Here is a 25,487-nt window from a genome sequence, read left to right as displayed (position 1 = left end):
CTTATTAATTTTCTGTCTCTCCTCCAGTCGTGACTGGGTCTATTTTGTGGCCACAGGGTCCTAGCATAGACACAGAGCAGAGTGAATAAAACTGGCAAAATGAAGGTTAAAAGACTGTGGCAGGGGTGAGTGACCTCCCTGGATTAGAGACAAAGAGTAATTTTTTTTTAAATAAAGACACTTTATTTACAGATAATACAAAATAAACCACAGGACAAACTACTCTGCAGGGGGATGGATGGCCCCCATGATTACCCCCTCCCCATCCCAGAATAACTTATATAAAAATTTTAAAGGCCCTAGAAGGAGGGAGGGGCACGGCTGGAAGCACCTTTACTGATTGGGGATCGGGGCCTGCAGTCCTCAGCCACACTGTTCCAGGGCAGAGTAGACCCTGGCTTGCTCCCTTCTGAGTCCCAGGCCTGGCAAGGTGGGAACACAGCTGCAAGGGCAGTTGGTGGTCATTAGAGGATCCCAGGCCAAGGACCCTGACCTCTGATCCTGAAGGGCTGGAGTAAGTAGGTTGGTAAGTGGCAATGGGGACAGGCATAGGGATGGCGTTATTGCAGTGCTCCAGCCATCTTCCTCCTGGCCCTGGACATGGGTCTGCACCAGGTTCTGGGGAGCAGCCATGTCAGGGCAGGACTGTGGGGATCCTCAAAGCGACGATGTTGTTGAGTCCACCACCTCTCGGCCATTGCAAACAGTGGGGACAAACTGGGAGCCAGACCCTAGGGAAAGGAAGTTGGAGGTTGGGGCCAGCCCCAAGTTCCCTTATACTGGGGGTGCAGCTCACCACCACCAGCCCATCTACTCCTTTCACCTCATCCAGGGCACTCCATCCCCAGCCAAGGAATCTCAGCAACACCTCAGCAACCCAGGGAGCAGACCCCATACTGAGGAGCTGAGGTGGGGAGAGGGGGGCACAGATGGAGAGGGGTGCTTAGGGCAGAGAGATTCTGACCTTGGCCAAGGCTGGAGCTGGCTCTGGCAGCTGCACTGCCAAAGCGACTGGTGGGTGCACGGTGGCTAACCACGTTCTTCTGTGGCTGGAAGAGGATGATGTGCAGCTTGGGTGCGAAGAGACAACCAAGCACCACGGAGCCACTGAGGCTGACTGACACACACATGGTGGTGGTCTGTACCTGTGATGGGAGAGGTCAAGATGAGTCCATCCCAAAGGCCTGGGCCTGGCCCTAGGAACCCTGCCCGGGCAGTGGGGTAGGGAGTAGGGGAGGCCAAAAGCATCCAACACTGGACCTTGGTCTGTTTGCCAAACCCCAAAGGATTTTTAGGAAGGTTGGTCACAGTCCCAGCATCAGCCCCAGTGCAGCATCTTCCCAGGAAGAACTCAGTTCTAGCTGTGGGGGTGAGCATGCAGGGGGGCATGGATGCATAGGAGTGCATGTGCAGGTGTGTGTGTATGTGTGAGGGGTACAGGTGTAGAGTACATGTGTGTGAGCGCACATGTATCTGTGTGGCACTATGTATGCAGGGGGTGGAGAGAGTACAAATGTGCGTGCAAGTATAGGATACATGTACAGGGATGTGTGTAGCTGGGAAGGTGTGGATATATACCAAGCATGCCAGCATATGCATGTGTGTGAGTGGATGGATACGCATTTGTGCGTCTGCATGCATGTGTGCAGGTATGTGTGAATGTCTGCCTGCATGTGTGAGAACTGTGTGTGTACCTCCAGAGTGAGTCCTGAGCAACTTATGATTGGCATGCAAATGCAAATCATATGCAAGTGCAGGCTGAGTCAGTGCAGATTCCCTCCCCAGCTCTGGCCTCCACCGCCCAGGCAGGTGGTCCAGCAGGTGCAAGAGCAGCCAAGCCCAGCCGTCCCTGGCCCCCAGCACTGCCCACCATACCTCCATCCTGAGGGAAAGGGCCTTTGCAGGGGCTCTTGCCTCGATTTTCCTGCTCCTTTAATTGTTAAGATTGTCAGTTCAGACCCTGCTCTATATTCCCAAGCTGAGTGAACTTAGGCAAGGGATTGAACCTCCCTGAGTCTCCGATTCTTCATCTGTAAAATGGGGAGAGCCATGGAGTTTACTCCTGAGTCATGAGGATTAACAAAGATTATCTTCTTAGTATTCAGAGCTCAGCTAACCTGTTACCTTCTCAGAGAGGCCTTCTCCAACCACCCCATCTAAAGCAGCCATTGCCCCTAGAAGCTGAGAAGACCCATTGAGCACTCAGTGCCAGTTGGGATTTTGCTTAGAAGTCACCAACTAGGGTACAGTTTTCACCTGCTTTGACCTTTCTGAACCCTAACCCCAGATTCCTCCCCTTCTCTGCTTCACCTTTCCTGCTCATTCTAGTTTCATTTCTCAACCCTAGGGTTGCAAAGCTCTGAGGGCACCATGCCATACTGCACAGCTCCAAAGGGCATCAGAGCATGGTACCCTCTGGGGCCGCTGGCTCGATAGCCCTGCAATTCTCATTCCTGCTTCCCTCTCACTTCTGCCTACCTTTCCACTGTGTATGCCTCCCCACCTCAACTCAGGGATAGGGGTACAATGCAGACCCTCCACTCCAATCAGCATGTTTTGGCTGTCCTCTGCTACCTCCTCCACCCTATCTATTCCAACTTTCCTATGTTGTAGAGTCCAGTTCAAGGACTCCTCTTCCAAGAAGCCCTCCCCAACTCCCTACACACACACACACACACACACACACACACACACCCCATTACCACCACCACCTACACACTTCCCTTTTCTGTATTCTCACTGGGACCTTTGTCAACCTAAACCAGTCAGCAGCTCTTTGGTCAATCACCCTGCTGGTGCAGGAATTCCACAAGAGCAGAGACTAGGTCACCTCTTCTGCAACCAGCTCCTCAGTAGAGCAGGGTAGAGCCTCTGCTCATTTGGACTTATTTCCACACCTCCACCTCCTGCAGGGTTAGGAGATGATCTCTGAGCCCTAAAATCTCTTCTCAGCTCTAATTCCTCCACCTCCATAGCCATTTCCCCAGGCCCCACTCAGCTTTTCCACATTCCTCTGGGATCCAGTCCCAACTGGGCCACCACAAGCTGTGTGCCTTGGGTGAGCACTAAACCTGTTGAAGCCTCAAAGTTATAAGAAGATTAAATGATACCAGGAAACAGAGGGTCCTGTGTCTGGCTCTGCCCTCCTTCCCCGCCTCCTTGCTGGTAGCTCACCCGGTAGTCACTGGAGGTGACATAGAAGATGGGCAGAAAGGCCAGCCAGATGATGCAGGTGGTGTACATGGTGAAGCCAATGAACTTGGCCTCATTGAAGTTCTCTGGGCACTTGCGAGTCTTGAAGGCGTAGAGCGTGCAGAGCGCAATGAGGAGTACATTATAGGCCAGTGAGCCCAACATGCTAGCATCTCGGTGGTTACAGCGCAATGTCACCACCTCCCGCCGCTCAGGGGCTGTCTCCTTGCCCGTGCCTGGTGCCTCCACTACTAGCCAGGTGGCCACGATGAGCAGCTGGCCTGAGATAAGGGCTAGGCAGATGGCCACCTGAGAGGCAGGGCTGATGAAGCGTGGCCTCTGGGCTCCCTCTCGGGCCCCACCAAAGATACGTGCAATGCGGTTGGTCTTGGTGAGCAGGGCTGAGTAGCAGACTGAGAATGCAGTGCCCAAACCTAGGCGGCGTAGGGTGCACACTGCTGTGGATGGCTTGGCAATGAAGACGAAGGTCATGCAGTAGCAGAGGAAGACGCCACCCAGCAGGATGTAGCAGAGCTCCCGGCCGGAGGCTTTGACCACTGGGGTGGCATTGTGCCGCACGAAGACACCCAGCACAAAGAGGGTGGCCAGGGCGCCCAGGCAGGCAATGGTGACAGGTCCCAAGGCCCAGGCATCACCCCAGTGGATATACTCCTGCGGCAGCTCGAAGCAGCCAGTCAGGCTGGCATTGGGCCAGTAGCCCAGGCCACAGTCAGCACAGGTGAACTCATCCAGCCGGTACTCGTAGGGCTGGCAGGGGATGCAGAGCCAGCAGCAGACCTCCCCAGGCTGCACGCTCTTCACCTCATTCTGGAGGCAGGGCTCACTGCAGCGAGAGGCAGGCAGGGGCCCAGCTGAGGGTGAGGCCCATGGGATGAGGCTGGTATCCAAGGTTAGGCCTTCTGCCCAGTAGCCCACCTTCTGGTAGCGATAGCGCCCACTGCCGGCCCGCAGGTAGGTGAAGATGTTGTAGCGACCAATGCCATCACCAAAGCGGTCAAAGCGGACCTCACTGTGTGTGTCAGCTGGGCGGAATGGGGCTGCGGTACGGGAGGAAAGGAAGAGAGGGTTATTGATGGGTCATCCTAAAGTGACCTCAACCCCCACCTAACATGGAACCCAAGCCCCGGAGCTGAGGCCAGTCTTCATTCTTCTGATCCTCACCCTAGCACTAAAGCCAGCCTAACCCCAGCTGTTTTACTTCATGAGAGGCTACAACAAACCTCAACCCAAAGCTCCAACTAGAATCCCAATCTTAAAATCCAGGCCCACAAACCTAAGGCCCACAACAGCCCCCAACTAGGACTCCCCAAACCCAGCTTTAGACGCTCCAACCCAGTTCCCAGACACACCACAGCCCTTTCCCCAAACTTAACATTGAGACACCCCCAAAACTGAACTTGACTTCAGGTCCAGTCCCGGTCCCACTTAATCCTATCAATGACAACTCCAGCTCCAGCCCTTCATCAATCCTAACACTGATCCCAGTACGAGCTGAATCCTAATCTCAGCAGTCACCTGGAACCACTGATGTTCAGAATGTGCTTGGCAGGCAGCTCACAGATTACTGCCCACTTCTATCCATCTGTGAACCTCCCTTCTCCCAGCCAGACTCAGGAGGCAGGACCCCCATCCTCTCAGGTCCCACTGAGAAATGGAGTTCAAGTTAGTGGATGATGTCCTTAAGGCCCCATGGTGAATGCTACAACGCCTGCTCTTTCTACCCAGCCTCAAAATCCTCAAGAACATGAACCCTACCATAAATTTCACCTAGCCCAGTGGGCTAATTTTATCCTTGCTCTACTGTCAACTCAACCAGATCCAAATGCAACACTAACCCCACCCAAAACTCTGAATGTCAATCTTATTGGAATTACTATTGGTCTTATTCCTGGGCCAGTGCTCCAAGCTTTGTCAGCCCTGGCCCCCTCTCCCACTGTTCCCACAGTGATTCTTCCTGAAACACGGCGATGATTCTGAGGCCTTTATTTTCCTTGAAGCTGGAACTTTTATTAAAATAACTTTTGGGAGTTCCCATTCTGGCTCAGCACATTATGAACACAACTAGTATCCATGAGGATACAGTTTCGATACCTGGCTTCATTCAGTGGGTTAAGGATATAGCATTGCCATGAGCTGTGGTATAAGTCACAGATGTGGCTCGGATCCCGCGTTGCTGTGGCTGAGGTGTAGGCTGGCAGCTGCAGCTCTGATTCAATCCCTAGCCTGGGAACTTCCATATGCCATACATGCAGCCCTAAAAATACAAAAAAAAAAAAAACCCACACACACAAAAAAAAACCTTTTGGTTTGAAGAGACTGTGGCCACCTTGAGTGGAAAATCAAGATTTGGAATAGAAATTTTCCTAGGAAATAATGTCATCCTGATGTACCTTTATTCTGACTCTCACTGATATTTTGCTGCCTGACAATGGACTTGAGGTCTCCCAATCCCTATTCCCTGTGAGATAAAGAGACAAGAGATTGAGGGTAAAGTCCAAACAGAAACCAAAGACCCTCACAGCACAGGATCAGGCCAAAAATCTACTCTCTGGAAGGATCTCAGAAGGTGGACCCTCAGTCCTGGCTCCTTTTGGTCCTCTCTACCTAGCTGTTCTTGTCCTGGGTAAGTTCCTTACTTGCTGTTGGCTATGCTTTCTTAGCCATGTACTAGAACCTGAGGGCCCTGAGAGCCAGCAGCCTGATGGACATTGGCTAGCACTTACCATCAAATTTGACGTTGAGCACGAAGTCTTTGTAGAGGCGGCGCCCATTGACAGGCCGCATTGCATCACAGAGGTGGGTGGTATTGGGGCAGAGGGCACGATGCATATTGTGCAGTGCGTGGGCCATGGCATACACTGCATTGACCACAAACATGATCTTTGACTCTTGCTCAAAGGGCACAGCTTTCAGGGAGTGGGATGCACAGTCTCGCTGCCGGAAGCTGCAGCGGAACCTCTGCTCCCAGAACTCGCGGAACCAGGGGTTCCGACTGTTGTTCCAGGGGTCCAGACTCCGGAAGTAGGAGGCAAAGTCACTAATGGGGTAGGAAGCCAGCTCTATGGTGATGGCGCCTTCAGCAGCACCCTCGCTGCCTGCCACCACACTCTCCAGGGCCCCCCAGCCATCACTGGCTACCCAGGTGAAGCTGGCATTGAGGCGTTGGGTGGCAGCAAGGAGCTCACGGGCATCCTCAGAACGGGTGAACAAGACAGCCACTCGGGCACTGGGCTTCTGCAGCAGAGATCGTACCACTCCCTCAAAGGCCGCACGGCTCATGGCTCGGCCCACCTTCTCCGAGGTGGCCACACAGATGTTGCGGGCACGGGCCTCTAGCTCAAAGGCTTCGATGCCTGTTTCACCATAGTCACCCTCAGATGCCACAGTGGACACATAGGTCCAGTTGAAGAAGCGGAGAATCTCAGCCATGGCTTTGGCTTGGAAGAAGTCAGGGGGCACTGTACGGGCGAAGTAGTCATAGCGGGACTTGTCACTCAGCTTGGCACTGGTGGAGGCATAGCTGATCTGGGGGATCTGAAATAGGCGCAGGAGGTTGGCCACCTGGGGAAGGGGTAGAGAGGGCAAAGATAGAGACCAAGTCAAATGCCAGAGACAGATATGTTCCCCACAGCTATCAGACCTCAGGATCAAGTGCCTGTATAGCTCTGAGGCATCTGTCTCCCAAAAGGCCTATATCCTGCCTTGCTGTGTCTTCCTCCAGAGGACAGGAATTTTTCTATCCCTTCCCAAGGGCTGAGAAAGAGAAGACCCAGGGCAGAGGCACCAGGGTCCAGTGCCATACTTGACCCTCTCTACTGTCTCACTTCAGACACATGGCAGTAGCAAAAGGAGAGAGCTAAGGGAAGGCTCTAGTCCTGGGTTGAGAGAGGTTGGCAACTGGCTGCTCAGGCAGGAGGCACTAGATGGCATCTTGGATGCTCAGGACTCTTAAGTTCTCCACTTGTTTCTGGCAGGTAACCCTTCCCGAGTCAATCCCAATGGGACGATGGAGAAAGAAGGAAAAGTCTCCCCCAGGAAGGAAGACCCAGATTTGAGGGCTCCATAGCCCTGAAGCCCAAGAATTGGATTCCTGAGCCTAAAATAAATGAGGCTTCCTGCCTACCACTGCCTGCCTGGCAGCCCATCTCCCACCCAGACCCCTGGGACCTGCCCTTAAGAGTGGGGTCCAGCCAAGGATGCAGTGGGATGGTGAGTAGGTGATAGAGAAGACCCAGGTTCCACAAGAGGGAGTTAGATCCCGTATTTGCCACTGGGACATGAGCTCTCCCTCTGACAATGCCAATGCTGTCTCTGTACTTCCCGTGCCCCTGGGCAAGTTAGCAAACCTCCCTGAGCCTTAGGTTCTCATTCCTGCCTAACAAGGTTGCTGAGCAAATAAAAATAACGATGCATGTGAAACCACAGTGCCTGGCATCTGGAAGATGATAGTGATTTGGGCAAAAGAAAAGGGGCAGGAATGCAGAGGAATCATTAACAGGTATGTACAGCCTAAGGATAAAGGGCTGAGCCTTGTTTTGACCCAGACAAGCAAAAAGAAGATTGATGCTGAGGTGTGGGCCCTGGTGCGGGAGACGGCAGCTTGGGGTCAGAGGGAGATAACTGGGTTCCTGGAGATGAATGCATGGGGCCCTGAAAAGAATAGTGGAGGTGGCGTGCTGGGAAAGCAACCCAGATGCCTCTGAAGACATCAGTAGGTGGAAGGCTGCCTACCCATCCCTGCTCCCAATCCAGGGCTGTGAATGTAGGTGCTGCCACAGTCACACCTGTCCAAGCTACTACTGACCACCTCCAGTAGCTGGGACAACAGGACTGGTAATGAAGTCCCTGAAATAGGGGGATGAGCAGAACTCCCCCACCCTAGGCCAGAAGCTGCCTCCATGGTTCAGACTCCTGCTTCCTTTCTCCTAAACAGGCATTCCTGGTCAGGGGTCCTCGCCCTGCTTCTGATGACAATGCCCTCTGCTGACCTCCAAAAAGAAGCTGAGGCCCCAGACAAGGCCCTCCTTGCAACCCCTAACCCTGATCCCAGTTCTGGCAATACCTTCCAGCAGCCTATGCTGGGCACCAGGCAGGTTAAGTGTCCGGGCAAGAGGCAGGACCCAGTCAGGAGCAGAGAAGATCCCACCTGGGTTAAAGCAGCCAGGCATGCCAAGAGACATTAGCTGATACCTTCTCTGCTGACCCCTTATGAGAGAGCAGGAAGGAGAGCCTGGTCCCCTCCCCTTCTCACCTCTTTAGATCTTGCACCCCTTTAAGACCTTTGGGTATCTTCCCTCTCATCTCCACACACATCTTGCTTTTCTTCCTTCTGGGCCCCCCACCCATTTCTCTTCTCTGTGCTGCTTTTGGCTTCCATCTTCCACTCCTTTCCAATCCATGGAGAAATGAACTGACAGTCCCGGAGGCCCTTGGCAGAGAGCCTTAGGGTCATGTCTCTACTTTATGAGCTTAACTTGTGGTTTGCCTCTCTCCAAGCCTCAGTTTCCTCATCTATAAAAAGGCTTAACAACAGTAATAGCTAATACTGATTACGTCCTTATGACTGGTCAGGCCACCTGATACATGCTTTGCGTATATCACCTCATTAAATTTCTACCACGCCCCAAGAGTGATAAATACCATGAGACCCATTTTATAAGGATGAAACTGAGACACAGAAGCAACAAATAGTGCCCAGAGTCACACAGTAAGTGAGGGAGCCAGGATTCAAACCTGGAGTTCTGACTCAAAAGGCGTATTAAGCTTCTTAGGGCTGTTTAACATCAGGTGTGTGGGGGTTGGGGTTGGGGGTGGTAGGAGTGGTGGTGATGTTTGTGTGTGTGTTGGAAGTGAGATGTTTTCCTTCCACAAAAATCTCTATAAATTGACCTCAAATATGTCATAGGAGCACTTTCTTAGTCTCTATAAAAAGCTACTCAAAGGAAATTTCCAGTCCTTCTTCCAATCCATCATAGTTCAGAGTCCCTAACCGGCAGGAATTCCAGGCCCCCACCTCTGGCCTCCCTCCCCAACCCCCAATTAAACAGCCCCCACATACCTGGATGGAGACATCACTGTAGGAGCCGCCAATGACACCAGTGATGGCAGTGGGAGCATCACCATGGGTGGCATAAGAGCCGTCGGGGCAAATGTGGCGTGAGCCATCGGCACCACGGCTGAGTGAGGCACGCACGAAGTCAAGTGCCTGCTCCAGAGCATGTGTGTCCTTGGAGCAACTGTCGAGTATGTGTGCCCCCAGGCGCACACCTGGCAGTAGGCTCGGGTCTCGGTTGATACGATCTAGTGCAAAAAGCATGGCCTCTAGGCGCTGGATGCCGCGATGTTCATTGACAGGACCACACTCCTCTGCCAGGCTGCCCTTCTGATGTACAGGAAACAGCCCACCCAGAACCAGGTCCCCCTCCAGGGTCAGCACCTTCTTGGCTGGGCCCTCAGCCACAGCACCCCACAGCAGCAGGAGAGCCAGGAGCCCAAGCAGTGATCCCATGGCCCCAAAGGGGATGGATGGGTCCAGCAGACCTGGGCCTCCAGGAGATGAAGGTAGAAGCAGCAAAGGCAAAGAGAATTGGAAAAGGACCAGGAAAGGACAGACAGGAAGAGGATGAGGAGAGACCCAGCTCCTGCAGAGAAAGAAAGACAGACAAACAGGTAGGGGAGAAGTGGAACCCGAGGGTGGCTACCCCTTCTGACTCTGCCTCCCCTAAACTCCTTTCCCTGGGGCTAAGGAGCCATGGAGAGGTGGTTTTCCTAATTAGACTAAACTCCTGGGACATACCCTTGGGCCTGTCTCACAGGCCTGCTCTGATATGGGACTGGAGATGGGCTCTGTGCCCATCCCAAATTTAGCAGAGATGCAGGGCTGCAGAGAGTAGAGGCCCAAAGAGAAAACAGGAGACTTAGAAGAATGTCCAACACCCTGCACAAACCTCCTGGGACCCCAAAGTCAACAGCTTTGCAGCAGGTCACAGTGACAAACTTAGGGGTCCAGTCCCCACCCTGAGCCTTAGGTTTCCAGAGAGGAGCTATTGCTGGTGGAGAACCCACCAGGGAAGAGGGAAGGAAGACCCTCTAAAGGGTAGTTAGTCTATGACCACTAGGGAAACTGGAGCCCTGGTGAGCACCCAAGGCGGCGGGGGGGGGGGGTGTCCTTGGCCTCTGGTTCTTAAAAAGCCATCCCCAGAGCTCCATGACTGAGGAAGTAATAGTCTCTAGGCCCTGGAAGTTAAGCAAGGTAGAGAGGCTGGACCCAGGGAGGGACAGTGAAGTGGCCACAGATCCTAAAATCAATAGGGAAAGTAGATGAGACTGTATGTGTGTATCATGGGTTGGGGGCAGTTTGTCTGGTCAAGATTACAAAACAGCTCAAGGTGAGACTTTTTGGACATTTTAGCTCTATGTTGAATGACGTTTGAGACTTTTTGCTTTTGTTTTCTCCTCAGCTCAGAATCAAGCAGAGAAAAATCACGATCTCTAGTTTCCCCATCCTCAACCTCAGGGCCCTGTTTACCCTGGTCCTGGCCCTCAGAGACCCTGTCTCCCTTTCCCACTCTGCACCTCATCATTTGTGCTCCAGCTGCCCTCCCAGGCACCCATCTCACATAGGATCTCAAAATCACACAGGCTTGGGAAGGCTAGGAGAGGGAAACTGAGCCTGAAGAAGGGCAGAACTAGTTCAAGGACCCCAGGCCCTGTCCACAGAGACTGGGCTCTTCATTTTGCCCCCTCAACTCCCCAGGGTTAATCTCCCACTGGGACCAGGCCAGGCCAGGGGGACTGTGATCCTGTGGATACCCAGAAAGAAGCAGCTCAAGCAGACAAACAGGAGAGAGGCAAGCATGAAGACCAACACAGGGACCCAGATGGGGGCTGAGGCCCAAACAGGTCAAGACCATGAGCTTCCCACGGGGGCACCTAGGACCAGAGCTCTAACAGGGACGGAACCCTAAAGGGGGAGAGAATCCTAAAAGAGGGCAGCTGGGGGCCTGGACCACAAAATTCGGGGAGGGAGCGATGGAGCCTGAGAGGCTGAGACAAAGACAGAGGCACAGATAGAAACACTGACCAAAGGACGGAGGGGCAGAAGGAATGAGGGAGCTAGATGCAGGGTGTGCGTTCTTTGGGGAAGAAAAGCGGAACACGGGGGGCTCTCTTCCCGCTTTTCGCAGCTCCTGGTGAGCACGGTCTGGACGCTCTAGCTAGCCCCTGAGCTCGAGGGCCCCAGGGACTCCCGGACGTGGGGTCAGGATCGATAAGGTCTGCGGCGGCTGCGGCACCACCCGGCTTATCCTACCTTGCGCACCTGGCTCTGGCACGGCGAGAAACGGAGAGGAGCCGGGGGCGCGGGTTTCCAGCTCCCGATAGCTCCCTCGCTCGCTTGCTAGCTCCGCGGCTCTGTGCTCTATGCCGCCCGCTCAACTGGCGCTTTCAATCGCAGCCCGCCCCGCCCCCGGCCCCGGCCCGCCCCCAGCCCCTCCTCCATTCCTCCTCCAGATCTCCCGCGCCCAACCTGGCCTCCGCCTCCTTTCGGACTCCTTCAGCCTCCCCTCTACTTCAGGACCACCAGCCCGGAGCTGTCCACCGCGTGGTGCTGAATCTCTGGGTGCTCGCGCTCTGTGCTGGAGCAGGTGCCTTTTGGCCCCCTCTGCTCAAGTCAGACTGCGTCCCAGAAAGCAGCGGGCATAGGGCAAGGGGCTGGGAAGGTCATTGAGCCCCGGAGGTGCACACAGTGCTATGGGCTTCCATCTCTGAGAGCAGCCGAGTTGGTTCTAGAGTTGTGGGCTGTCACTGGAGGTAAGTAAAGGGGCACGTGGGAGACAGGTGGATGGCCTGTCCTCACATCCATTCTGCCCACCCATGCACTGCAGTCAGTCCACATGCCAGGCCTGGCGTGAGGGCATGTGTCTTCAGCACCAAGTGAAAGCTAGGGCCTGAGTCACTAGGAGGAAAAAATGGGGTGGGGAGGGTGAGGTCCGAGGAGGGTGGGACCTTTTCTTCCCTCCTGCAGATGACCTTTAGAGATATTACTCCCCCTGCCCCCCACAAACAAAGCAGTGACTTTCCCCCACCCCTCCACTAACCTCCAGTCTCATGTGCAAAGGAAAAGAGACAGCAACATGGGGAGGGGGGGCCTATAGGACCAGGGATAACAGTCAACCCTGAGGGACAAGCTGGGGCTGGCAGGGGGATCTGGGAGGGAAGGGGGCTGGGGAAGAGGCTCCTGAAACTGGCTGCTGCGTAGGAGGGAATGAGAGCTGGAGCCTAAGCAGAGGGAGGACAGCTCTGAGGAGATGTTCTTGACTCTTTTTCCCTTCTGTTGCAGGGTGGGGAAGAATGCCCCTGGGGAGGTAGTGGTGGGTAATCTGCAATACCAGACTGTGCTGAAGGATTTGGGGAGGGAGCCTGCACCCAGAATTAGTCCCAGAGCCATAGCACACAAACACGAAGTGCTAAGGGGCACAGCATCTCTACACATGTTCCCCTGGTGCAGGCCTTTCTTCCACAGGTGTCAGTAGAGGCAAGGCTAGCTCAGACACATGAGCAAGTGAGCACACACTAAGCCCAGGTCCCTCTGGTACACACACCTACATGTGAGTTTGGTCATTGGGGAAGGGGAGCACAGAGGGTTTTCATCAAGGAAGGTAAGGCTTTTCCTCTGGACACAGAAGCCTAATGCCCTACTGCTTGGGAAAGAGCACAGCTGTGAAACAGACCAACACATCGAACCCCAACAAACTCAAACTCCATCACTAATAGGAGGCAAGGTGGCAGCAGGATGAGGGTTCAGAGCTGTCAGACAGGGCTGGTGAGACAGACATGCTGTCTTCAGGCTCCTGGTGCTCTCACCCACTCTGGCAGCTACAGAGCAACTTCTCCCTAGGGTAAGCGAGTGATGGGCTGGGCCCCTGGAGCAGAGGGGTTGAGAGCAGTAAGGTGCTGAGGTGAGGGGAGCTGCACAACAATCCCAGTCCACTCACCAAGGCAGCCTCACAAGAGACATGGGGCTTTCAATGCAGCGCAAGCCTGAGTGGCCCATTACTTGGCCTGCAGCAAATGAGCTGCAGTCCAGAGGCAGCACACAGATGTGTAGTTACACACCCAGCTATGCAGCCACCACTTCCAGCTGTGCACACAAAGACAGACACCCAGTCTTACATGCAGAGCTATACATGTGAATAAGGCCATACAAACAGCAGAATGCAAAACCACACACACAGCTATACACATGGACACATATGTAGCTGTACATATAGACATGTCCACAGACTTAAAGCTTTACACATGGACACAGAAAAACAGCTTTACACATGAACCACAACCACACACATAAAGCTGTACACAAATACATAGCTACACACAGATAGCTATATTTGGACAAAGCCCCCAGAGCGACCCTTCCAGGTAGCCAGCCTCACATCCCTATAATACAACCACATACAGTTAGACACTAGGCACAGCAACACGTGCACACAGCCACAAAGCTGTCTACATGAGTAGTCATGCCCAGCCACCATCACACCCTGATGCCCACTTGGGCACAGACTCACTGAGGATCACCATCACCTGACCCATCCGTGGTTACATACAAATTATCAAAGGCATGTGCACGTGCACATGCACACATGCAGGCATGCAGGCACTGGCAGGCAGAGCGGGGACATCCTCACCAGCTGAGCAGATAACAGTGTGAGCACATGCACACTCTAGCCACAGACACAAAAGCATCCCTTGGAAGCAAAGGCAGGCCATGAGCTCCGCACTCCTGAGCCCGGGAGGGCACCCCATGCTAGTTTTCAGACCCCTTGTCCTGATCTGCCTGCTCTCCAGCCTGGAGGAAGCCTCTGCGGCTGTTGCAATGAGGAGCAGCTGTCAATCCGGGTCTCAGAGCAGGGAGTGAATGGCCTCCAATTCCCCCTACCCCAGGGTACCTGGCCAAGTTCCCTCCTCTCCTCAGGTTGAGGATGCTCCTGCCTACTCCTGGCCTAGCTGCACAGGGCTCCCCAAGTTGGAACAAGTGCGTAGTACAAATCCAGTGAAACAAAGAAAATCATTTGCTTTATTCTGGGTCCTGGAAGCTTCAACATGAATCTGAAAAAGAGATGTAACAAGGGTAGCACCCTGTGTTCAAGGGCTGAGTGCAGACAACAGTCCCGGCTCCTTTGGCTCTGGTAGCCGAGAGGGCAGTGAGGAGAAGGCTTAGCTAGAGGCCCAGGGTAGCAGAATTCAGGCCTCCCTGAGACCCCTGGCCCCAGCCTGAGCCCAGGAGGTGGAGGAGGAAGAGGGCTCAAGAGTCTGCTCAGTTCCTTAGCAATGCACCATAGGAAGGCGCAGGCTGCAGGTTACTCCTCGCCCTTCTCAGGAGTACTGGGCTCCCGGGGCCACTTGGAAGCCCCCAGGGGCTCGGCATCAGGACTCAGCTTTGGCTCCCCTAAGGGTCCCTCACCCTCCAAGTCCAGCTCCTCAAAGGATGAGCCACTGGCGCCTGACTCGCTGTAACTATGCTCACTGTGGGTGTCACCGTCGTCCCAGCCACGGCTGCTCACCCCAGGGGACAGTGTGGCCGCTGAAGTCTCCCGGCTGCCAGGACCCACTTCCAGGCTTACAGAACTTGAGTCACTCATGGTATCAGCTCCTGGATCAGGAAGAGGAAGCACAGGTTAGTTAGGACCCCCACCTTCTCCTCCAGGGAGAGGATTGAGGCTCTACCACCAGCCCAGCAAGTCAGCATACACAGTGCGCTCATGAATAATAAAGCTACTCATGGCTCAAGAGGCTCATTTTGGCTGCTCTCTGCCCTCTGCCCTGACTGGGGCTGCACTGATAGGGCAGAGGGAAAGAACAGGGAGGGAGGGCAGCCTGCAATGCACTCCTCTCCCTACCCTCAGCTTCCTGCGCTTCCACAAAGCCTGCTGCTCGCTGGTCCCCAACAGTCCACTAAGGACCACTCAGCCCCAAGATAAGGAGCTGAGGGAAGAACAAGGAGACCCAAATAGAGTCCCCTCCTCCACTCCCCATTCCAGGCTTGGAGAGAGGTTTTTCCTAGGCCAGATGTAGAACACTCCCCATAAGGCTCAAAGATAGAAGGGACCAGGAGGCCCACTCTCCTGTCCCTCTCGCCCTATGTAGGGCTCCCCAAGGAGTGCCCACATCCAGGGAATTGGCTGGCCCCTGCCTCTGGCCCACACCGAACCGCAATCTGAGGAGGAAACCGGGGGAGGAGTAGGATGGAGAAGTCCTGAGAAATCCTCAACCAGTTGAGTGGGAGGAGGGTGCTGGGACTTTAAGCACTTTAAGGGCTTTCTTCCTCTATGCCTGGATCACCCCAGAGGAGCCCTTACCCACCCCCAACCATCAGCAGCTGGAGAGCCCTGAGACCCCTCCCAACCTACTCCTCCTACCCCTAACATGTCTTTCAGGCAGGTTCATCTGCCTGGTTCGGAAGCAGCCCCTCAATTCATCCCCCAACACTGCAGATCAGAGGCACTGACAGCAGTTGGGGGTGGCAAGGAGGGACAAAGAGCTCAGGCCCAATGTGTGCAGGAATCCAGATTGAGAGAAGGGGGATGTGCCTCCCTTCCTGTGTGAGGGGGACGGGGGCAGCCATCAAACATCACATAAGGTGAGGGGTGGGCCAGCTTCCTCAGATCCTGGCTCCATGATGATGAAGCCCTGAGCTCAGCACAGCTGGGGACTGCTTGGCATTTGGACTTGGCCTGGAACTTTCATTGAGCCTCAGCTGGGGCCCAGAGTGAGGGTGGGGGGGTTTGGGGTCTGCTCCCCCAACCCCTATGGCCCCAAGAAGATGAACTCTGGGCCCTTCTGGCAGAGGTGAGATGAGCCCTGCAAGTGCCAGGCTGCTGGCCTGGGGCCCTCTTCTTGCTGGAGCCTCAGTGTTGGCTTCCAGGCTGGAGGTATTCAACAGTGAACCAGGACTACTGCCTGAGTTATGGGTGGTTCCCTGTAATCCAGGGACAGGACTCCAGCCCTACTTTCTCTCCTTAAATGATGACTGGTGCTCCAGAGGCTGCAGGCTTGAAAGGAGCAAAGGAAAGGGGTAATTGCTCCCTGGCCCCATTAAGTTCTATCCACCCTCCCACCCAAGAGCTCTCTTGGGACCCAGGTATGGGAACCTGCCTACTTGCCAGCTGGCTTCCTCCTCCCTCTCCCAGTTCCCAGCTAGGAGTGATAAAAGGAAGGAGCCCAAGGGTGTCCCTTCAGGAAAGGGCCTAGCGTGCTGGAATGAAGATAGTCCCTGGACACATGCAGACACTTCTGGCAAAGGCAGGGAAGTGGCAAACCTCCAGCCCCACCAAGGTCTGCATAGGAGGAAGTCTCAGAGTCCTGGGCCTGTGTTTCAGGGCAGAAGAGGCCAGGCAAGGCAGGGTGGCACCTAAGTCCCCAAGGCTGCTGGGGTAGAGAATGATGCTGCCACCTTCATTCAGTGGCAATCCATCCCTCCTCCACTGCTCACAGCCAGTGCAAGGAGATCAAATATTCATCACCTCTCTGGAGCTAAATAATACATCAATGTAATAACAGGCACAAGGCAGCTAATCACCCCCTTTCACCTCCCTGCCCAAGCGGGGGCCACAGCAGGGAGGCAGGCAGGACAGGCCAAGCCTTGGGCAGTCAGGCGCTCACCACACACTGCTGTGCAAGCAGCATGCACCTGGCAGGCAGACACCCACAGTCCACCCCAGGTGTCAAGGCAGACCCTGTCAGAGGTGGGCAGACCCCTCGGCCCATACTCCAGGGAGTGGGCGGGCAGGCTGGTGGGGAGGGCAGGCCGAGGAGCTGATGGCGTGGGAGCTAGGCTGCAGCCAGCTGTATCTGGTGCCAAGCAGTCCTTCAACACCCCTGGCAGGTGGTGTTTTGAAGGGAACTGGGTGGGTGGGCCAAGGAGGGGGAAGCAGGCAGCAGAAAGAGGTTGAAAGAAGGTCAAGGCACTCCCCTTCCTGCCCTGGGGACTGCCTGGCCTGCTGACCTTGTGCCATGTGCTGTGTCCACAGTAGGGGCACTGAAGAGTGTCTGCCAGGCACTGTCAGGCGGGTGGGAGCAGTGCCCCATGGAGGTAATTAAGTGGCAGATGAAGTTAACTGTGTTGGACATGGCCCCTAGGGAGTGAAGACTGCCTTTCAGTACCCACCCCCCGCCCTTGCCAACACATGTCTATCAGGGTGACCTTGGCTGTTGAAGATTGGATGCACAAAGGGAGTCTCCTAAAACAGGAGGTAAAGAGTTACTCTCCTCCCAGCCCTGTACCACTCCCACAAGTCATGGACCTCCAGAGTCACAAGCTCTGGCTAAGCCTTGGACCCTCTAGGACCAGCTGGAATGTTACCAGCAGGTCCCCTTGTCCATGGGGACAGTCCAGGGTCACAAAAGGTCATGGTAGGTGGGTGGGCTGAGAGCAGGCCAGCAACCTGCTGGCCTGGACCTGGGCTATGAAGGCTGGCTCTGACGGAAGGGCAGGGCACTGACCTCCTGGCTCCCTGGCTCCCCTCTGCATGCTCTCTGGTTCCTCACTGGCAGGAAGAAAGCAGCTGGCTCTGGGCTCGGCCTCATATTAGGGGACACCTTGTTCCCCTCTTTACCGTCTAGATCCAGTGCCAGTCTCACTTCCTGATGAGCCCCACCCAAGTGACACCTTTCCTAAGCAGCCTCAGCCCCCTCCCACAAGCATCCAGCTGTCTGTGATCTATTTCCAAGGGTACTCCTGCTGCATCTAAACAGCATCTGAGGAGGGTCTTTGTGCTGCCAGGGGAAACATGTGTGAATCCACACCCACATGGATCAGATCGGCGTGTCTAGAAACAGGCAACTCTGCCTATAGGTAGGTGGGTCCCTTCCATATCTGCCGAGTTTGCCTGGATGCCCACAGTAAAACTGAGCCAGATCCCCACCCTCATTCCCCAACCCTCCATACCTGTGCTATCCACCTGAGTGTCGCTGGCCTCCACAGGCCCCCGGCTTCTCCGCTCTGTCTCCTTCACCTCAGGCACATAGAAGTCTCCCTGCCGTGCCAGCGGGCACATGAAGTAGATCTGGTCTTGCTGGTAGATCTCCAGCCGTGGGTGGGCACACAGCTTCCGCTCCTTGTCAGAATGTGAAGAAAGGTGGAATGAACCCTGGGCAGCCTCTGACCCATCTGTCCCTGAGTGGCTCCAGAAACTGTCCATTCTTATTCCCTGCCAGGGAACTGGCCGGCTCAGCCTCCTGCCCCAATCTCCCCCAAGCTCCAAATCCCTGCTGAGGGAGGGATACATTCAGCATCCTAAAGGCAGGGACCCACACTCCAAGGGGCAGTGGTCTGAGGACCTGGGAGTCCTAGGACAGGTGTTAAAAGAACCCAGGAGTCTAGGACTGCTAATTTTGAGAACAAAAAGCTAGTCCAGAAAGCAGTGGTCTCATAGAACCCACAATCCATGGCCCCAAGCACCCAAGCCAAGTCAAGGTCTGACCTGCCAGACTTTTCATCTCAGGATCCCCAGGACCTGACCTCCTCTCTGCACTGGACAATGCTGACTGAGCCACCAATATCAGTAGAGACCAGTGCTTCTTGATCTCTATTCCCTGCCCTTGCAGACATGTTACTAACAAATCTTGGACAGGAGCTCCAGGCTAGCTAAACCCCTCTCCTACGCCCATCCCCCTACTGGTTCAGGTCTATGCCAACCTCCGAGACAATCAGATGTGGTTGGTTCTCACATCTTCTCACACCCGGGGCCAGAGTTTCAGTGAAAGGGGAGGAGGCAGACCCTAGGCTGGAGAAGCAGACAGGACAAATAGGTCTAACAGTGAAGATTGCCCGACTTCCTGGTGGGCTGAATTGTCAGCTCACAGGGTCCAAAGCAGAGATAGGCATACTTCTCTCCTCTGCCTGGACATAGAACACAGAGCTCCACAACCCCTAGCATGTGTGGAAAGGGCACAGACACACACCAGAGCTGCCCTGAGACAGTGAAAAAAACCAGAAGAGGGGTCAAATGCATCTTGCTCCTGAGCCTGCCCCCCCTCCTGCAATGGAGCACAGTTATCCACTAAGATGACTACAAGGCCTCTGCTCTGTCACTGCTCACCCGCCAACCTTCACAACACAGCTATTTATAGCACCCGCCTGGCTCTCACCATGAGCTCTGAAATGAGCCTTCCACTTAGCAGTAATGAGAGACTTATTGCCTGGTGGGGAGAAGCCACTCCAGGACTCCACTTGTCCGCCTGCCTGGCCAAGCATAGAGTTGAGGAACCCCCCTCCAACTGAAGCAAATGAAGAGGGGTAAAAATGAGCTCCTGGGAGAGAGAGGGAGGGAAGGTTTATCCAGCCAAGGCCCTCAGCCAGCTGCATGGGGGGGTGGATGTCCTGGCCCAAGGTCTAGCCTCTGACTCCACAGGTGACCCAGGGAAGGCCTTTTGTCCTAAGTCTTTGTGTGCTCAAACACAGAGTGGGACACCCTAGCCCTGACACCTCCAGGGGCAGTAAAGGAAAATCATTTAAAAATGTTTTTTAGTTTAGTTGATTTACAACATTGTTGTAGTTGGAAAGTCATTTTTTTTTCCCTTTTTTTTGGCCACCCTGAGGCATATGGAGTTTCCAGGCCAGGGGTCAGAGCCGAGTCTCAGTCATGACCCAAGCTGCAGCTGCAGCAACACCGGATCCTCAGCCCACTGTGCTGGGCCAGGAATTGAACCCACGTCTCAGTGCTCCCAAGATGCCACCGATCCTGTTACACCATGGCTGTAACTCCAGAAAGTCATTATTTTTAATAGTTTGAGTCTGACCTTTTTCACCAACCTGGATGCTCTTCAGGCCATCTCATGAGTCCATGCATCCAGCTCCTCCCATCTCTGAACACACCAATGGCTGCCTCTGTGTTTCTACCTGCCCACACGCCCACCCCCACGCTGGTCTTTAGGAGGTGGGTAAACAAGAACACGACTCCAGGAATGAGGAACCACTAGGCTCTGGGGCCCCTCTAATGTCAGCACTTGAGGGTAAGCATGTGCCAAACCTGAGCCCCACTCAGTGAATTGTGTCACATCACTAAGGCTGGGGTCAGAGAGGATCCCTAAAGAAGGTCCAGGTCCTTCCCTGACTGTGAGAGGAAAGAAAAGGCCCTCTGAAACCAATCAGGGCATGGCCTTCACCAGCATACCATGCTCTTGGCATTCAAATGATACAAAAGGAAGCCAATGAGTGGCCATCAGCTACCTGGAGGCCCATCTCTCAAAGGCTAGCTGGTTTTTGAGAATGCTTCCAGGAACCAGAGACTATGCCTACCCCCAAATTCCAGGTACAATGGGGCCATACCCCAACCCTCACCAACACTCAAGCCACCTGCCTAGCTTTCCTTCTGGAAGTAACAGGGATGATAAGAGGGTACAGTGCCCTTTCCACTCTCTCCTCTAGGCCAGGCATCAGGGTGGGTAGGACCAGGCAGTCACCCTTGCCACCTGCTTTGCCAGCCCCCTCATTGGCAGGCGGGAGGCTGTACTGTGGCTGCTCTGCGCATCTGCCTCCTCCAGAGAGCCCAGCTCTGAAGTTGCCTGGCTGTGGACAGCCCCGTTGCCATGGAAACTACATCCTCTATCCTTGCCATCGCCTTCATCTCAAAGCCATCCGGGAGAACAGAGGAACAGGGGAGAGAGAGGAGGGATAGAAAACTGTGGCCTGGGGCTACCCAGCCCTTCCTTCCCTGCTTGGCCCTCCCTCCTCACAGCACCCCACTCAAGGAGTGCCAGCTGCCCAAGCCTGTCCCCAGGCCCCTGGAGGGGCAGCCTCATACCCAAGGCCAGCCCAGTCCTAGCCCCGTCATCTGGGGAGCCCTGGCCCTCCCTGCTGGAGAGAGGAATAGAGCTAATTAAAATCTCATTGACAGCTCAGCCCCAAATCATTTTAACACATGACGGATCCTGTCAAAATTCAGACTCAGGGGCAGAGATGGGGCAGGAAGAAGGCAAAAGCAGAAACTTACAACCCAGGCCCATTATGTAGGGTAAGGGCTCATAACTGTCCCTGTAGCCTTTCCTTGAGCCCTCTCCCCATGCTCTGACCACTTACCAAAGATAAGTCCAGTGGGGGCTGGGATGGAGGGTAGGGGCAGGACTAGCCACATGCCCTGTCCCTAAGTAATGAGGCAGAGAGGACGAATGCTTTCCCTCCCAGCCAGGTGTAGCCTCTGAGGGAAGAGAGGATAGCCATGGGCCAGGTCTCAGATCCTTGCTGCATAGCAGGAGCTGTGGACCAAGCAGCATGTCGACGAGCTACTAAATATTGGAAAATCATCAGAGGAAGGCAAGGCCAGCTGCCTCTCCCTCGGCAAGCTCCAGGGAGCCCTTGGAGAACAGACTGCCAAGGACACCAGGGTAAAGCCACAATGGGCTGGTACTTCTGGGGAAAGGGGCCTCAAGTCCTCCCAGCCCTGGGCATATCCCCTCCCACAGCCCAGACAGCCAGAGGCTTGAAGAAGCATCACCAGGACAGGGCAATCTGCTCTGGCCACTGAAGCCACTGGCTAACTGATAAGGCCACAAGCCAGGGCAGCTCACTCCCACATACGGAATCAAGGGAATCACAAAGCCCTGCTCCAAGATGGGACAGATGCAGATGTCTATAATTTTCCCTACCTGACAGGAAGATGTCAGCTAATCATGCCAGACACTGGATTCTGTTGTTCCAGTCCCTCAGACACATCCCCAAGGCTTCTCTTACACTCAGATGGTCCACAGTCAGAAACAAGAGGGACCTGGGAAACCACCCATAATGCAGGGTTTCCAGGAGACCTCAGTCACCAGCACATCCCCCACCACCCCTGCACCAACATTAGCCCATTCCCCTCTCCTCCAGAGGTGCTGGCAAACAGGAAAGGAGCAGCACACACCCCTTTCCCACCTCAAGTTGAGCTGCTGTCCTGGAGCAAACATGTGGCCCATGCAACTCAGGGCTCCTGCAAAGGGGCTGGATTGGCAGCTGGGCCAAGGTTTCCCCAGAGGACCCACAATGCCCCACCGGGGGGTTCTTACTGAATTGGGGAGCAGGGGGAGGAGAGAAGAAAGAAAGAGGACCTGAACTACCCTCATTTGCAGTTCTGCCCTCAGAGCATCAACCTGTGCCCTGGCCTGGGCTAGGGGTGGAGAAGGTGTGGTGTGCTAAAGAGGTCGGGCACAGGGATATACTGAAGGCGGATCCCTATTCCCAGGCTGCTGAGAGCCTGGGTTTGCTTGGAGCTAGGTGGCTCAAATCCCTCAAAGCACAAAGCAATGGGTGCAGGCCAAAAACTGGGTCACATATCTTCTACACAAGCTTTAGGCCCAAAAAGGGATAAGAGGAGTTCCTGTTGTGGCACAGTGGAAATGAATCTGACTAGTATCCATGAGGATGCGGGTTTGAACCCTGGCCTCGATCAGTGGGTTAAGGATCCAGCGACGCTGTGAGCTGTGGTGTAGGTCGCAGACACAGCTCAGATTCCAAGTTGCTGTGGCTGTGCCGTAGGTTGGCAGCTACAGCTCCAATTTGACCCCTAGCCTGGGAACCTCCATATGCCCCCGGTAGGGCCCTAAAAAAGCAAAAGGGATGAGGTCTGCTCCATCGATCTCCACCCAATCCTGGCCCTTTACTTCCGATTCACTCAGGGCCCTAGGCCTTTCTGTTCACTCAGAGTGGCCCACTCCTATCTGTCCCTCCATGCCACGCTGGACAGTCACACAGCCAGCAAACAGCTGTTGTATCCCACCCGAGGTGGTGGCATCTCTTCACTGGGTGAAGTGAGGCATGCTCATTTTTAATTACATAGACACTGAAGTGTACCCGCCTGCAAACAGCAGTCCCTGCGAGTGGGGGCTCAGACCCTGGAGGCCCCTTAGGCAGTCGGTCTGCGCTGCATGTGCAAAGTGATGGGGGAGGCACAGCAGGGGCTATGGCTGGAATGTAGCACATTATTATTATTCTGCCCAGAAACTTCCATCAACTTCCCTCTCTCTAGCCCCTTTTTATCCCCAATGGGCCTCCCAACAACCTCTGTCCCAGAAGCCACACCTGTCTGTGGGGTGGGAAGAGACAGCTCTGGAGACCTTGCAGTGCCAGCAAAGACAGCCTGCAGAAGGGTTGGTGAACACCCTCCCCCCTTGGAACAAGAGGGCCCAGAGCTCTGAAAATTAGATGCAAAGAAGACAAGGAATGAGATGGGGCTGCCAGGGACAGGACAGAGGGGGCAGGAAGTGGCACAGAGAGTTCCAGGCAGGAGCCTAGAGCTTTGGCCTAGCTATTGACAAATGGGTGGCTTCTCCCTGTATCTCAATCTCTCCAACTTAAAATAAAGAGATTGGAATAGATGAAAGTAACAACTGGAAAAGATAAATGCAAACCCCATTACTTAAAGACAAGACAATTGTACGCTGGAAAAACCCAAAGAGAATCAATGGAGAAACTACCATGAACATTAAGCTCACAAAATTAACAAAAGTACAGCTGATTTTTCTGTGCACTAGTCAGCTAGTTAGAAGAAATAATAAAAGCAAGAGAGGAAGGCCCTCTTGAGGTGGAGTCTAGCCCAAGATGGTATCGGGAGTTCCCTTCTAAATGGCAGAGGAGTCAGGCCTAGGCGGGAGCCTGGGGAAGACTGCATAAAGGGGAAGGTGTGAGAGTGAGGCAGGGAGGCGGGGTGCTGTGCCTGGCACCCCAGCCTGCTGTGCCTGCTGCTGCCGCTGCCTGAAGACTTTTCATTTTCACCTCAGAGCCGGCAGCTTGCCACACAATTTACACCTCTGCTCATATTCCTGCACACCCAGGCCCTGGCTTCCTGGGCAGCCCATGAGGAGGGCCTCTGCAGCAATGAGACTAGGGTGGGTTAGGGCACTGAAAAGCAGGGGAGGGCAGTTCTCTCTAAGCAGGCACAGGGGACCCAGGCCTTTAAACACCCCGGTACTTGGGTAGACCAGGAAGCCCCTCACCCACAGCCATACCGGGGCTTTCCCCAGGGCCCAAGTGGCCAATACTCAAACCCAGCTCAGCTCTGCTCTGGCCTTTTGGGCCATCATGAAGCAGCACCAGAAGGCTGGTGAGTGTGGGGGTGATTACCCCTCTTGGGAGTTCTGGGGTTCACACCTTGGATCGTACCACTCTCATTTCCAAATATGGAAGAGGAACCACAGCTTCCCAGATGCTGCTGCTGCCATGGCAGGCTCCACAGCCTATCCCTCTCCAGGATCCTGCCGCTGTCTGCAGCATCTGTACAGTCAAGGACCTTGACTCCAGTACGGCTCACAAACCGACAAAAATGTTGCTGATTGATTATGCAGCAGCAGGAAGGCTGCTTGGTGCAGATGGAGCCATGAAGCCAAGCACTTGGCAGCCAGAGGAATCAGAAAGTGCCAGAGGGAAGGACAGGTGGGCAAGTGGGGACAGAGAGGTAGAGGAAAGAGAGACGGTAGGGGAGGAGAAGAACACTCTGAATTTCTCATCTCTGACTGGCACCTCCACTTGCCCTTCAGGGAAGACCTTCCCTCTGGAGCCTTAGATTTCCCATCTGCCTAAGAGGACAGGTGGCCTCTGTTTAACTGAGGGTTCTAAGCTATTCTGCTCTGGAGGGATCTCTCTCCTTAGAATCTCTCCTTCTTCCTTGTTCCTGGAATCCCAAGCTCTCTGGAGAAGAGCAAAAGAATTATTCCTTGGTAAGGCCTATCTGCCTGGAGAAGAAGGCTCTCGGGATTGGTGACAGCCCAAGCCCACAGCACCATCCAGACAAGCCTCAGCCTCCAGGGTCCTGCAGGGCTGCCAAGCTACCATATCTGAGCTGGTATTTCAAGAGTGGTGGCTCCCACGCCCGCCCCAGCAAAGGCTGGCTTTGTCTTTCATTCTGGGGGTAGGGGAGCAGGGAGGGGTGAAACCAGAGAGGCTGAGGAATGGGTTCCAGGGCCCAGGTCAGAAGAAAGGAGAGGCTTAGCCTCCTGTGTGGGTCCCCTCACACCTCAACATCCAGTGGCAACTTCCTAGGCGGAGCCAGGGTATGCGTGCATTTCTGTTAGCTTGAAGTTTGACTGTGGCCTCAGGCTCTCCCTCTCCATGTCCCAGTACTCAAGTCTCCATGTCCCAGCATCTAAAGCCAGCCTGGATGCTATTACTCATCTGTTCCCACACATCAGTGGGTCCTGAGAGCCTTCAGGACCCAGCCTCATCTCTTGGGCCCAAATTCTTGCTCTTCCCCTATACTCCAGCCACAGTGGACACACAAGCTATGCTCAAGTCAGTGCTTCTGTCTGAC

The 25,487-nt window shown here is 54.5% G+C and overlaps 2 protein-coding genes across 11 annotated transcripts in view; both read right to left on the bottom strand.

Moving 5' to 3' along the window:
* GRM2 (glutamate metabotropic receptor 2) lies at positions 161-14,137 on the bottom strand. Of its 4 annotated transcripts, XR_002337548.1 has the most exons (7): positions 11,525-14,137; positions 9,272-9,854; positions 5,937-6,774; positions 3,175-4,250; positions 1,876-2,030; positions 965-1,145; positions 161-731 (listed from the first exon to the last, which is right to left on the bottom strand). XR_002337548.1 is itself a non-coding variant. In XM_021068855.1 (6 exons), exons 2-6 carry the CDS (start codon positions 9,719-9,721, stop codon positions 658-660), a joined length of 2,619 nt encoding a protein of 872 aa, XP_020924514.1. In that variant the 5' UTR covers positions 9,722-9,854; positions 11,525-14,137; the 3' UTR covers positions 161-657. The 4 variants fall into 4 exon arrangements, 2 of the variants coding, with proteins under 2 accessions (XP_020924514.1, XP_020924515.1); XM_021068855.1 differs by lacking the exon at positions 1,876-2,030; XM_021068856.1 differs by lacking the exons at positions 1,876-2,030; positions 9,272-9,854.
* Positions 14,265-25,487, bottom strand: part of TEX264 (testis expressed 264) — a 31,619-nt gene continuing 20,396 nt past the window's right edge. For all 7 annotated transcript variants that reach the window (XM_021068863.1, XM_021068862.1, XM_021068864.1 and 4 more), the window contains 2 exons: positions 18,158-18,326; positions 14,265-14,863 (listed from right to left, as the gene is read on the bottom strand). In XM_021068863.1, coding sequence (XP_020924522.1) covers positions 14,571-14,863; positions 18,158-18,326 — 462 coding nt within the window. In that variant the 3' untranslated portion in view covers positions 14,265-14,570. The remainder of the gene's footprint in view (positions 14,864-18,157; positions 18,327-25,487) is intronic.

This window comes from Sus scrofa, chromosome 13 (assembly GCF_000003025.6).
Source record: "Sus scrofa isolate TJ Tabasco breed Duroc chromosome 13, Sscrofa11.1, whole genome shotgun sequence".
Lineage (NCBI taxonomy): Eukaryota > Metazoa > Chordata > Mammalia > Artiodactyla > Suidae > Sus > Sus scrofa.
This window is presented reverse-complemented; position numbering and strand designations above follow the sequence as displayed.